The sequence below is a fragment of the Sapajus apella genome, unplaced genomic scaffold (genome assembly GCF_009761245.1).
Source record: "Sapajus apella isolate SASKATOON/1434 unplaced genomic scaffold, GSC_monkey_1.0 scaffold47, whole genome shotgun sequence".
Lineage (NCBI taxonomy): Eukaryota > Metazoa > Chordata > Mammalia > Primates > Cebidae > Sapajus > Sapajus apella.
The window spans coordinates 5026982-5041504 of record NW_022436987.1 but is presented as its reverse complement, the minus strand read 5'-3'; the positions used below and the strand labels follow the sequence as shown (position 1 = coordinate 5041504).

Genomic DNA, 14523 nt, shown 5'->3' with positions numbered 1-14523 from the left:
CAAAATGCTGGTATTACAGACGTAAGCCACTGTGCCCAGCTGCAAATATTTTACTTTTAATTAGAAAGTACTGTCATTATCATTTTTTGAAAGACATTACTGAAATATATTTGTTATGAAGAATGGTCTGAGCCAAAAATAATAAAAATTTAAAAATTAGAAGTATACAAAGAAATCTCATGCTTGGTGATATAAATAGGCATAAGGAGGAATTCACAAACTTTTGATATAAATAAATGATTACTTTCATCTAAACTAAATGTACATGATATGGAAAGATGACACTAATACATTATTCAATTTAAAAAATAGGTTGCTTATGCCCTATTGATCACATAAAAAGAAACTTTTTTTAAAAGTTGCAGAACTGTATGTGTAGTATGATCCTATTCATGTTGAAATAAAATACCATATATTGATTTGACGGTGTGTGTACGCGTATGTGTATATTTGCATCTAATTTTTGAATCTACAAAGTCTCTAAATTATTAACAGTGGTTACTCCGGGAGAGTCAAACTACAAAAAATTAAAGCAATGTTTACTTTTTATTTCACATATTTCTGTATTAATTGCCTACGTACTACCTTTCGTAACTTTTTCATCACCAATTTTAAAAATTATCTAAATGTACCATCTTTTCTTGCATTAAATTAAACACTTTAGTGAATTGAAATTCAACACTTTAGTGTGTCAATTTGTAATTATCCAACCCAAGGGGAAAACCGAACATGGCCCCAAACACTAATCGGTTATATTTGGCTTCCAAACACCTCATAGTTTTTGTTAAAGCACCTTTACTCAGAATATATCCCAGAAGAAGCATCTAAGTGGTACCCTGAAAAGCCTGGGATGAGAGTTGGCTGTATAATATCTAGATAATAAAGATAATAATCACTTTTAGTATTCACATATTACTCGACCACTCCCATGCTTTAACAGCCATTGCCCCAGGCTAGGCAATATGGCAAAGCCCTGTGTCTACAAAAAATACAAAAGTGAGCCAGATGTGGTGGTATACGTCTATAGTCCTAACAGCTCAGGAGTCTGAGGTAGGAGGATCACCTGAGCCCAACGAGGACAGAGGCTACAGTGAACTGAGATCACGCCACTGTACTCCAGCCTGGGTGACAGGGTGAGACCCCCTCAAAAAAGAAAAAAAACCATTGTCAGTACATGTGGAACCAGACTTATTTTTTCTTCTCTAAAAAAAAAAACAAAAAACGGGATAAATGTGCAGAAATGTACAGGTTTGTTACATAGGTATATGTGTGACATGATGGTTTGCTGGACCTATTGATCCATCCTCTAAGTTCCCTCCCCTCACTCCCACCTCCAACAGGCCCTGATGTGTGTTGTTCCCCTCTCTGTGTCCATGTGTTCTCATTGTTCAACCCCCACTTATGAGTGGCAATATGTGGTGTTTGGTTTTCTGTTCCTGTGTAAGTTTGCTGAGGATGATGGCTTCCAGCTTCATCCATGTCCCTGCAAAGGACATGATCTCATTCTTTTTTTTATGGCAGCATAGTATTCCATGGTGTATATGTACCACATTTTCTTTATCAAGTCTATCATTGATGGGCATTTGGGTTGTTTCCATGTCTTTGCTATTGTAAATAGTGCTGCAATAAACATACAAGTGCATGTACCTTTCTAGCAAAATGATTTATATCCCTTTGGGTATATGCCCAGTGATGGGATTGCTGGGTCAAATGATATTTCTGGATCCTTGGGGAATCACCATACTGTCTTCCACAATGGTTGAACTAATCTACATTCCCACCAACAGTATAAAAACTTTCCTATTTCTCCATAGTCTCGCCAGCATCTATTGCCTCCTGGCTTTCTAATAATCACCATTCTGACTGACATGAGATGGTATCTCATTGTGGTTTTGATTTGTATTTCTCTGAAGATCAGTGATGTTGAGATTTTTTTCATATGTTTGCTGGCCATGTAAATGTCTCCTTTTGAGAAGTGTCTGTTCACATCCTTTGCTTACTTTTTGATGGGGTTGTTTTTTTCTTGTAAATCTGTTTAAGTTCCTTGTAAATTCTGGATACTACACCAGATTTTTTTTTCCGCTCTGTTGCACAGGGTGGAGTGCAGTGGTGCAATTTCAGCTCACTGCAACCTCTGGCTTCCAGGATCAAGCAATTCTCTGTCTCAGCCTCCTGAGTAACTGGATTACAGGTACCTGCCACCATGCCTGGCTAATTTTAGTATTTTTTTTTTTTTTGAGATGGAGTCTCTCTGTCATCCAGGCTGCTGGAGTACACTGGCGTGATCTCAGCTCACTGCAACCTCCATCTCCCGGGTTCAAGCGATTCTCCTGCCTCAGCCTCCCGAGTAGCTGGGACTACAGGCCGTACCACCACGCCTGGCTAATTTTTTCTTTTTTGTATTTTTAGTAGAGACAGGGTTTTGGCATGTTAGCCAGGATGGTCTCGATCTCCTGACCTCGTGATCCGCCCACCTCCCAAAGTACTGGGATTATAGGCGTGAGCCACTGTGCCTGGCTAGACCTGATTTTTTTTTTAAAAGCATCCTGAGAGAGCACAGGTACAGGTTAACACAAAACACAGTTCTTAATTTCAAAAAAATGAACCAAGTTGGAAAAATATTAAACCAAATTTTAGAAGACAGTGGAGGAGAGAAGAATAGGAAGCACTGTTAGTCTCTCATTCTTTCTTCCTTTCTGATTTATCTAATGATTCTTTCTACCTCAACGCCTTAGTGAACTCACCAACAGAGGGTTTTTGGGCCCACTTGAAACATGCAAACCAAACAATGCTGCACCCTAAAAAAGGTTAGAATCATACCTTTTCCAAAATGAACTTGTTTAAATAAGGCATGTAGCCCTGGTTGGACACTGGCCCCTCATCATCATCCCTGAAGTGTTCTTCAAGGGCAACCGGGTCATGAGGAACCTTCAGCACCGTGCACAGGTTATGGGAAAGGACCTGCGGGGGAAAAGAAAATCGTTTAAAGGCTCCCACTAACCAGCATATGACGCCTTCACCATGAATACAACATGCTGCTCCCTGTCCCGGGTAAAGAAAGATGGAAAATAAACTAGCAAAAACAGGGTGAGGGCTGCTCAGCTGCCACCCACTACTTGTCACCTGTTATCCTTTCTCATTCCTTCCCAGTTTTGGTTCACTTAGAACTAGTCTCTATTACATGCCTACTATGAGCCAGGCTCCATGCAAGATCTGTGGTCTTTTACTAATCTGCCCACATCAGAAACAAAAGTATGGGAAAAAGTAAGAGAATGTGTTCAGAATTAAACTTTTTGCCAAGTAGAGCAGGGTCGGCCAATTAAAGCTGTTTACAGAAAGAACCTGGTACTGGGCGGCTGCAGCCAGGGGTTCTGAACAAGAAGGCTGATCTGGGCAAGTCATAAGCTCTTCAGGCTTTAGTTTTCTCATTTATTCAAAAGAAAGGGCCAATTATTATACAAATATACCAAATATTAATTAGGAATCTCTAAGTATCTAAATATCTCTAAAATTCTATGACTAGGGTAAATTTCAGCATGAGTATAAAAGAATATAAATATAAAAAGAAAAAGAAATCAAGGGCCCGGATTAAAAATAGCAAAAAATTTAATAGCAAAAATAGGAGTCACCAATATGGTTAAAAATATTTTATAGAAAACTTGCATTCCATAGCATAAATACATATAAAGGGCTACTGATCTTACAATAACCTAAGTGCACACTTCAGTGTCTAGGTACAGTAGTTGAATTAGCAGTCTGAGCTACTTTAGTGCCAATCTTATTTTACATTGAATGAAAATTTTAAAATAGGACTTAAGCCCCTTCCATTTCATTTGTGCTTTCTGAACAGGTCAAATTACATGGCTAAGGCTGTACCTTCTGCAACAGAGAATCTTCCTAGTTGAACCCCAGGTAAAAATATTCCTTATTTTTCTCAGTCCTAAACATTGAACCTTAAGGAGTCACATTCATTTCAATAAATATTTTCATTTGCATTAAGCAAGTCCCTTTTTCTGCATACACATATTTCAGTTAGGAGTTTTTATAAGATTAAAAATATTTAATCTATTAAAAATTTGCATATCTTCTTTCTAAAATGGTTTTGTTTCTCAAAGCTTCATTTATGTGAAGATCCTTTTCTACACACTCTACTGGTTTTAAGGAAGTAAGTTAAGGAAGTATATTCACAAATGGTTATAATGCAGTAATGAAGACTTTTATGAGCCTCTACAAAGCAGGCTGTGTTTCTCAAGCAAACCCTGTGTTTGCCAGTAAAGCACATGAAAAGAGTATGGTGGAGCTTTGACTGGAGAATCTTGTACCACAGTCAGCAAAATTTTAAATAGATATTTTATTTCTATTAGTCTAGTAAAACCTATATACTAAAGATCAATTTCAAGAATATAAAGTGCTTAAAAACTGTCAAGTGCTATTGAAATACAAGTATTAAAGAAATGAAATGCATATTTCTCAGATCAAGTTCAAATGTCATTCAGATTTTAAAATCATTTGGAACTTTATCCAAGTAACAATTCCCAATTACTGGTTAAATTATGGTATATCCGGCCGGGCGCGGTGGCTCAAGCCTGTAATCCCAGCACTTTGGGAGGCCGAGGCGGGTGGATCACGAGGTCAAGAGATCGAGACCATCCTGGTCAACATGGTGAAACCCCGTCTCTACTAAAAATACAAAAAATTAGCTGGGCATGGTGGCACGTGCCTGTAATCCCAGCTACTCAGAAGGCTGAGGCAGGAGAATTGCCTGAACCCAGGAGGCGGAAGTTGCGGTTAGCCGAGATCGCGCCATTGCACCCCAGCCTGGGTAACATGAGTGAAACTCCGTCTCAAAAAAAAATAAAAATAAAAATAAAAAAATAAATTATGGTATATCCATAAAACATAAAAACCATGAGAAAATTTGCTATGTACTGATATTAAAAGATCTCCAACATAAGTAAAAAAAAAAAAAACAAAAAAAAACCAAGGTACCTAAGAATATGTATGCCCTCTTTTGTGTAAAAGAAAAAGGGGGAAGAAAAGAAATTCTGGAGAGATATATAAGAACTAATAACTGTGAAGGGAAGACAAGTTTGATGAGACCAAGGTTAGAAAAAGACTTCACTGCACCTCTTCTTTGTATTGTTTTTTTAAAAAATAATAACCTACTCAAAAATGTAATACATATTTTAAAAATTATATATATTATATATATATATATTTTTTTAAGTGGCCAGGCTAAGATCACATAGATCAATCTATTTATCTTCATAGTCTGTACTTTTTCTTCTACATTAACCTGCTCACCAAAGATGAGGTGTAAAAGGAAGACATATTCCACAGCAATGTAGCATGACTAATGGATGAGTGCACTGTAAGGGCAATAAATGAGTTCATAAAAGGAGAAATAGTGTTACAGTGACTTCACAGAGGAAGTAAAACATAACTTATGGCTTACAGGATAAATAAGGATAACTTTAGGATAGGAATAGAGGCAAATAGGAAAATTTCCAGATAGGGAAATAACATGATAAAAGTAGTTGATTAATGCAAGGCCCTCAGGAAACAAAAACCATCTCTTCCATACCCACCCTGTTCTCTACCTTTCTGTTTCATAGACCCTCCAACCAAAGTCCTGGCAGGGGCCTTGGATGTCATATTGTCATCCTCATCTTATAAATGGTGAATACAGACTCACAGATATTAAATTTGTTTTTCTTGACTAAAGTTACTGAGAAGAACTGAGACTAGAACTCAGGTTTTATAATCTCTGGTCCAGTACCCTCTAGTAATAAACATTATGTCTTCAGTTCTCTAAAGTTAACAACGCTCTTTATACATATAGATGCTTAGTTTGATTCAGTGATCCCACTGAAGAAGATTTAGATTTGAACTCGAGAGTTCACCCTTGGACAATTAAACAGCACTCTTGTTAAACACAGGGATGGCTAAATTCAGTGATAATTTTCTTAACCATCTTTACTTAGTTAAGCAAACTGTGAGAAAGGCAGCATATTATACAAGGCACCTGGAGGAGAACTGTGCTCCAATGTCTCTGCATTCTCATCTCAAATGAGGAGTTGGACTTGTTTGTAAAACCCTTAACTGTCAACCCAAAGTCATTTCATAATTTGGATAAGAAGTCCAGCTTTGTGACAGCTTTTTCACTGTTAGTAAGGTCTATAAAGGGGAAGTCTTCTTTAGAAAATATAACAGGCCGGGCATGGTGGCTCATGCCTATAATCCTAGCACTTTAGGAGGCTGAGGCAAGCAGGTAGCTAGAGCCCAGAAGTTCAGTACCAACCTGGATGACATGGCAAAAACCCATCTCTATAAAAAATACAAAAGCTAGCTGGATGTGGTGGCACATGCCTGTAGTCCCAGCTACCTGGGAGGCTGAGATGGGAGGCTGAGGTGGGAGATTCACCTGAGCCTGGGGAAGTGAAGGCTGCATTGAGCCATGATCATACCACTGGACTCCGAACATGGCAACAGAGAGGATCCCATCTCAAAAACTGATTAATTATAATAATTGATTAATTATAATATATGTATATACAAAACAAAACTGAATAAACCATCAATGAAAAAGTGTTTCTAAAAGAGGAAAAAACCTGTGTACCATCTTTAAAACTTTTTATCAGCAACCTTTCTTTAAAGCTTACACCGTATCTCAAGGATTTTTTTCTTTTTTAAGATTTATTTTTATTTTTTAAAAACAGAGATGGGAGTCTCACTATGTGTGCCCAGGCTGGTCTCAAATTCCTGGGCTCAAGTGATCCTCCCACCTCAGCCTCCCAAAGTGCCAGGATTATGCACATGAGCCCCTATGCCCAGCTTCAAGGGTTTTGTTTGTTTGTTTTTGTTTTTTGAGGCAGAGTCTCACTCTCTCACCCAGGCTGGAGTGCAATGGCATGATCCCAGCAACCTCCGCCTCCCAGGTTCAAGTGATCTTCCCACCTCAGCCTCCCAAGTAGCTGAGATTACAGGAACCTACCACCACACCCAACTAACTTTTATATTTTTAGTAGAGATGAAGTTTCATCATGTTGGCCAGACTGGTCTCAAACTTATGACCTCAAGTGAGCCATCCACCTTGGCCTGCCAAAGTACTGGGATTACAGGCATGAACCACCACACTTGGTCAAGGTTTTCTTTTTATAGAAACAAAATATACAAGAAATCAAATTTTTGATGGTTGGAAAATTAACTAGTAAAAAAAAAAGTAAAAGGTCCTCCATAAACTTACACAGTAATTTATCCTTTTTCAAGTAGATTCATACCATCTGTTAATTTGTTTTAGTCTCTCCACAGGGAGAGTAGATATTATTGCTATTTTACAGATGAAGAGGCTGAGTCAGAGACTAGGAGATGTGTCCCAAATCAGAGTTTTATGTTTGGTGAAACTGGGATTAGACCCAAGTCTCCCACTCTGGTGTCCTTTCCATGCTTTGCTACCTTCCCTCTGTTTCTGGAAAAACAGATAGCCCTGCCTATACATAGATGGACATGCCCACAAGTTGTTTCTAAATTGCACTGATGTGCTGGTGCTGCCCCACTAGCCCCACCCCATCAGCTCCACAGAGCCCAACAGAGATGACTGGCACTATTCAGCAGAGCCAAGCTAGAGCCAGTGGCAAGGAAGCCCATGTACCTAGATGTCTGGGACCATTCTCTCTCTGGGAGTCCTTATCTCCCAGCACCCTAACCCTCTGGGGGAATCTGCTCTAAGAGGCACTAACCCTTTCTCCAGATGAGGAAGCTGAAAAGCAGATTAAGACAAAAGCAATCAGAAAGAGGACTACAAGTTCTTTATTTGTAAAAGGACTGCCCCAAATCACTCTAATCAGTGTGTTTGCAAGTTTCTTGAAAAAGCTGAATTTAGCCCACTTCAAATGCCTGCTCCTCCAAAGGCCATTCTTTCAGCACCCACATAATTGCTAAGCAACTTTGCTCTCATTCCCCTGATTTGAAGAATAAACTATTGTTACCACAATAACAGAACCATATCCATGCCAGAAACCCATCTCTCCAGTTCCCTCATGGCTGTCTGCAGTTGCCTTTGGAGGGCCTCTGCTGATAAGATGACTAATGAAGTGCATGAGCCCTGCTCGTGTGGTCTGTTCCTGTTTTCAGTGGTTTGCTTGCCATTTACCCCTTTTAAGCATTTTGCTCCAGCCATCATGAAAATGAAATCAAGGATGGTGAACAGTGTTTTAACACACAAGTAAGTAATGAGTAATGTTCACCTTCCTTTCTCCACAGATGCAGAGATTCTTAAAAGTTCTTTAAAATGTAACACAGTTTCCCTTTACAGGATGTGCGTAATGGGCAAGATTCAACATTGAAAAAAAAAGTGGGATAGGGATTTCTATTCCAAAAGACTTATCTGAACCAACACAATTATAGACCTGTAATTCATAATGTGCAATCTTTTTTTAAAGCATAAAAATTCCTGACGTATAAAATTTCAAGCTAATGGCAAATTACCAGAAAATTCTTCCTAACAATGAACCAGCATGACCAACTTCCTCCCATAGCTATGCCCTGCCTTAGGAGCACTGTCTACTCTAAGTCCTGCCCATTACCGCATGGACTCATTTTCCCCTTCCAAACGTCTTTTCATCCTGCTTGTCACTGCTTAAGTCTTGCTTGCTTTCTCTTACGTTATCTTTAATCTACCCAGCCTCAAAACTCTCAAAGTCACTGTTAACATTACTCACAATCCCTAAATGCAATCAATTACCACCCTAGACATTTACACCAAATTAATCTTCAAGTACCACTAACATCATGTTATCCCCCTGCCTAAAAATCATCAGAAGATTACAGAAGTAAAAACTAAGGAAATATGTGAGTTCCATATTTAAGTCACTCCACAGGCCAGCTGGCTTCACCTTCCTTGTTTCTTCCCAGGCAAATCCTGTACCACACCCCTTTCTCCCCTGGGCCCTTGCTCAATTTACCCCCAACTCCTTTCCTACCTAACATAAATGCCATCTCTTTCTGAAGCCTTCATCACCCAAACCAAGATTATTTTTTCTCACTCTGTTTCCCAAGCAGTACCTCTTGTGTCAACTACTGCACATGATTTTTCTCTCCTGTAAAACTGTACATTTCTAAAAGGCCCATATCTTACCCATCATTGCATGCCCACAGCACCTAGCATGCTGCCCAGAATCCTTTAATAACTGTTGAGTGAATTATTTCTGAAAATTCTCTTAACACTAAAGCCATGATACTTTAATATTAACAACAATCTTAGAAAATACACTATTGCTATCTCCTTACTTCACAGATAAAAAGACTGGGGCCTAGGCCGGGCGCGGTGGCTCACGCCTGTAATCCCAGCACTTTGGGAGGCCGAGGCGGGTGGATCACGAGGTCAAGAGATCGAGACCATCCTGGTCAACATGGTGAAACCCCGTCTCTACTAAAAATACAAAAAATTAGCTGGGCATGGTGGTGCATGCCTGTAATCCCAGCGACTCAGGAGGCTGGGGCAGGAGAATTGCCTGAACCCAGGAGGCGGAGGTTGCGGTGAGCCGAGATCGCGCCATTGCACTCCAGCCTGGGTAACAAGAGTGAAACTCCGTCTCAAAAAAAAAAAAAAAAAAAAAAAAAAGACTGGGGCCTGAGATTTGGCCTAAGTTACACAATAATTAGCAACAAAGTAGGGACTAGAACTCAAATCTCTTAGCTGTCTGTTCCACAGTGATGCCCTGTGCTGAAAACATTTCCCTTCTGCCTGGTCACATCCTTCAAGACTGGGTCATTCATAAATTCTAGGAAATCTTCATGGATTACCACCCTGCCCCATGACTCCTATTCAGCATACATCTATGTTCTGTTTCAGATGCTAATGATATCTCAAATATCTAACTGTAGACCAGTAAGGGCGAAAACAAATATTTCCTTCTGCATCCTTCAGTGACTAGTGCACAGGGCTAAGGGAAGATTCAGTAAGAGCAGAACACTTACAGACAGATTAAGGAAGAGTAACTCAAAGTCATCTGTTGGAATGTTGTCCACAGAATATATATGCCATTAAACCACAGCATGGATGGCACTGGATTACAGTCTAACTGAACCATCTTTTTAAAGTTATTTTGGATAACTTACCAACTTAGCCCTCTTCAGAAACTACACAGAAAATACCAGTAAATTTGACCACATAAAAATGCTTATTTTTTTTTTAAAAGAAACCATAAACAAAGGAAAAAGGCAAATGGCTCCAATATTCATATAATTCTTGTAGGCATGAATAGAAAATTCACAAAAGACACTAATCACTAATAAATAGAGGATTCCTTCCAAGTTCAGGTGGGACTCCTGGGACCTTTAACTTTTAGATTATACGACTAAGGCATAATGTTGTTTGTTGTGTACTATATTTGGTATAACTTTTCTTACTGTTTCTCTACTAAGAATTCTCTTTAAATGTGGTTTGTTATTGTGATACTTTTTATAAGGAAACTATACTGGAACAGTTCCAAATTGTACATACTATATAAAGCTGGTCCTCTGAATGAGTTCCTTATTTCTACATGGAATTTCATAGCTTGCAGTATCATGTAACTAAAAATTAAACCCCACCTTTTACTTCAAAAATAGGTAAATAAAATAAAATATAGGAAAAGATGCTTACTCTTGCTAGCAATTAAAAGAATGCACATTAAAGGAGCTATTACTTTTTGACTAAGCAATTAATATCTGGTGTTTCAGCAGATATAAGGGAGTAAAGACTGCCAATAACCTTGGCTGGGTGTGGTGGCTCACGCCTGTAATCCTAGCATTTTGGGAGGCTGAGGTGGGCAGATCACCTGAGGTAGGGAGTTTGAGACGAGCCTGACCAACATGGAGAAACCCTGTCTTTACTAAAAATACAAAATTAGCTGGGCATGGTGGCACATGCCTGTAATCCCAGCTATTTGCGAGGCTGAGGCAGGAGAATTGTTTGAGCCCAGGAGGCAGAGATTGCGGTGAGCAAAGATCACGCCATTGCATTCCAGCCTGGGCAACAAGAGCGAAATTCCATTTCAAAACAAAAAAGACTGCCAACGTCCAGCACTGCAGAAAGTACAGAGCAGGTTTTCTCAACCTCGGTAGTACTGACATTCTGAGCTGAATAATTATTTGTTTGGGGGACAGGGCAGGTAACCTACGCATTGTACGATGTATACTAGTATCCTGGGTTAAAAACATTTAAAACATCTCAAATATCTGTGAATAGGAAATGGTTAAATAAACCATGATGTATCAACACAATAAAATACTTCACAGTCATTATAAAGGATGGTGTCTGTATATATATTCATTGATACAGAAAAGATGGCCCTAACATAATGGTTAAGAAAAGAGACTACAGGCAAGGCACAGTGGCTCATATCTGTAATCCCAGCATTTAGGGAGGCCAAGGCAGGAGGATCACTTGAGCCCAGGAGTTCAAGACCAGCCTAGGCAACAAAGTAAGACTCTATCTCTACAAAAAATACAAAAGTTAGCTGAAGGGGGTAGCATGTGCCTGTGGTCCCAGCTACTCGGTAGGCTGAGGTAGGAGAATCAAATGAGCCCAGGAGGTTGAGGCTGCAGTGAGCCATGATGGCACCACTGTACTTCAGCCCAGGTAACTGAGCGAGACCGGTCTCACACACACCAAAAAAAAAAAAAAAGAAAGAAAAGAAAAGAAGATACAAAAGCATATGAAATATGACCCTATTTATACGAAAGGACATATATATCTGTGTATTTGCTCATGTGTATACGCATGTGTGTATATGACAGAGGAAGGAGAAAGAGAGGTACATTAAGAAAGATAATCACTGAAAAGTTAATTGCATCTGCCTTTGATGGTAGAATTTGAGTGTTTTACTTTGGACTCTGTACTTTAATACATTGTTTGAGTATTCTATGTATTACCTTTTAATCAGAAAAAAATGAATATTTTGTATTTTAATATTTTATATATTTTAAATAGAAAATTTTAAAATTAAGCAGGGCTGAGGGCTTGCTATGGTCTGAATGTGTTCCCCAAAATTCATATATTGAAACTTAATTGCCAATATGTCAGTATTATGAGGTGAGGCCTTTAGGTGGTGATTAAGTCAAGAGAGTGGAACTCTCGTGAATGTGATTAGTGACCTTATAAAAGAGGTTAAAGGGAGTTCCCTAGTCTCTTTTGCCCTTCTGCCACGTGAGGATACAACAACAGGGTGACAGAGCTAGACTCCGTCTCAACAAAAAAAAAAAAAAAAGAAAAAAAGAAAATTAAAAGATCATTGTAGAACTATAAAGCTGATAAAAATTAACTCATGTGAGTTATCCACAAAGCATGCTTTGCCATGCCTCTTTAAAAAAGCCACCCTATGGAGGCTGTAGTGAGCCAAGATGGTGCCACCACACTCCAGCCTGCGCACAGAGCGAGACTCCATCTCAAAAAAAAAAAAAAAAAGCCACCCTAATGGGCAACAAAGTCCCCCAATTTGGGACAGACTCCTGAGAGTCCAGCCCCACTGAAATAGTGCATAAATGTCTTTTAAGAAGGTAAATCATTTGTGAGAAGATTTAACTCCAGCAATCTTCTTTATCTTTCTCACTACTCTAACTTCCTTAAAGAGAGGGTCTGTATTTTAGCCATCTGTGCAGTACCAAAACCTAATGAAGTACCTAATGAGAGGGCTGTTCAGCAAATATTTGCTAAATTAGTGCCATCTAAGAATTTTCAATAATTTTTTTCTTTTTTTAAATTTCATTTTGCTACTTTACAGGCTTCATCTAGATCTGGGTCTTTGCATTTATTTTACTATACTACCATGTTTCTAGAAGAATTTTTAATTGGAATCTCTAGTTCAGATTACTTTCAGAGTGAAAAACACCTCCATTAGTTGTTAACACCACCAGAACTAGTCAAGCATAACTCATCTGGCCTGAGATCTAGTAGAGCAGTCCAGTTCCTTAAAAATCTAGTATAGACTTCTGAGAAAAGAACACAGTAAGAATTAACAAGCATGTGTGAGATAAGGCTCTATAATAGAATAGGGGGCTCTAAGCTGTGACTCCTTGACTCTCACCTTCCCTGGAAGTTTAAGTTAGTACATTCATCTCCAAGAGAAAATGTGAAGTCACAGTGTGCACTCAAGGTAATGATGTGCACTCAAGGCAGTGACAAAGATCACAAATCTGGCTGGATGCAGTGGCTCAGGCCTATAGTCCCAACTCTGGGAGGCTGAGGCAGGAAAATCACCTGAGGTCAGGAGTTTGGGAACAACCCAAGCAACATAACAAGACCTGTCTCTATGAAAAATACAAAAATCAGCAAGGCATGGTGGCACACACCTGTAATTCCAACTACTTGGCAGGTAAGGTGGGAGAACTACTTGAGCCTAGGAGTTCAAGCTGCAGTGAACCATAATTGTATCACTGCACTCCGGCCCCCCGTCTCAAAAAGAAAAATTTTTTTAATTTAAGAAAGATCACAAATCTGAAGCTATTAAAATATACAGAAATCAAAAATATGTAAAATAAAATTAAAAATAAAAGAATGAGGGGAGAGGGAGGGAGGAAGAAAAAAAATTAAAAAAAGAAAATAAGGCCGGGCACGGTGGCTCACGCCTGTAATCCTAGCACTTTGGGAGGCCAAGGCGGGCGGATCACAAGGTCAAGAGATCGAGACCATCCTGGCCAACATGGTGAAACCCCGTCTCTACTAAAAATACAAAAAAATCAGCTGGGTGTGGTGGCGCACACCTGTAGTCCCAGCTAGTCGGGAGGCCGAGGCACAAGGATTGCTTGAACCCGGGAGGCGGAGGTTGCAGTGAGCCGGTCGCGCCACTGCACTCCAGCCTGGCACCTGGTGACAGAGTGAGACTCTGTCTCAAAAAAAAAAAAAGAACAGAAAGAAAGAAAATAAAAGGATGAAAAAAAATCACAAATCTGAGGTTTCCCTTGGCTGCCCCATCTCCTCACCAACCTGACCCCGCATGGACCCTATAATACGACTTCTATCCCTATCAATCTCTTGAAATTGCTTTTCTAAATGTGTTCTGAGACAGACACAGAGATGCACACTCAGATGCCCCCTCAAGAAGGTAACTGCTACCCAGCTATAAGGGCTGTGTTAAGCTGACAGCCTCCAGCTACCTTCAGGGTCCCAGTGACAGAGAAGGGTGGTAGGATCACTTTTCCCCAATGTGGGAGTCCCATAAAGGGCAGTCTTTGCTTCAGCGCTCCTGGTTTTGCCAACTCCATGTTATGGTTTGACAGCTCCTTTTCCCAATTCCACTTCCTCTCTCCCACCCCACAGGTAACACTTTTGTATTCCTAACACTGTGTTAGCATTGGCTTCCTGAAGAACCCATGCTGGGACCGATACCTTCTGGCCAAGTCACTCTCCCAAAGGTCTGGCAGTTGGCAGTCTGAATCACCCACTCCTCTTATATTTTTTGGTCCCTGATATACCATTTTCTTTTCTTTTCTTTTTTTTTTTTTTTTTGAGACAGGGTCTTGTTCTGTTGCTCAGGCTGGAGT

At 39.6% G+C, this 14523-nt stretch overlaps 1 protein-coding gene across 1 annotated transcript in view; it reads right to left on the bottom strand.

Moving 5' to 3' along the window:
* The window catches only part of SWAP70 (switching B cell complex subunit SWAP70), a 90538-nt gene that overhangs the window by 56173 nt on the left and 19842 nt on the right, over window positions 1–14523 (bottom strand). The window contains exon 2 of the mRNA XM_032240718.1: window positions 2821–2961. Coding sequence (XP_032096609.1) covers window positions 2821–2961 — 141 coding nt within the window. The remainder of the gene's footprint in view (window positions 1–2820; window positions 2962–14523) is intronic.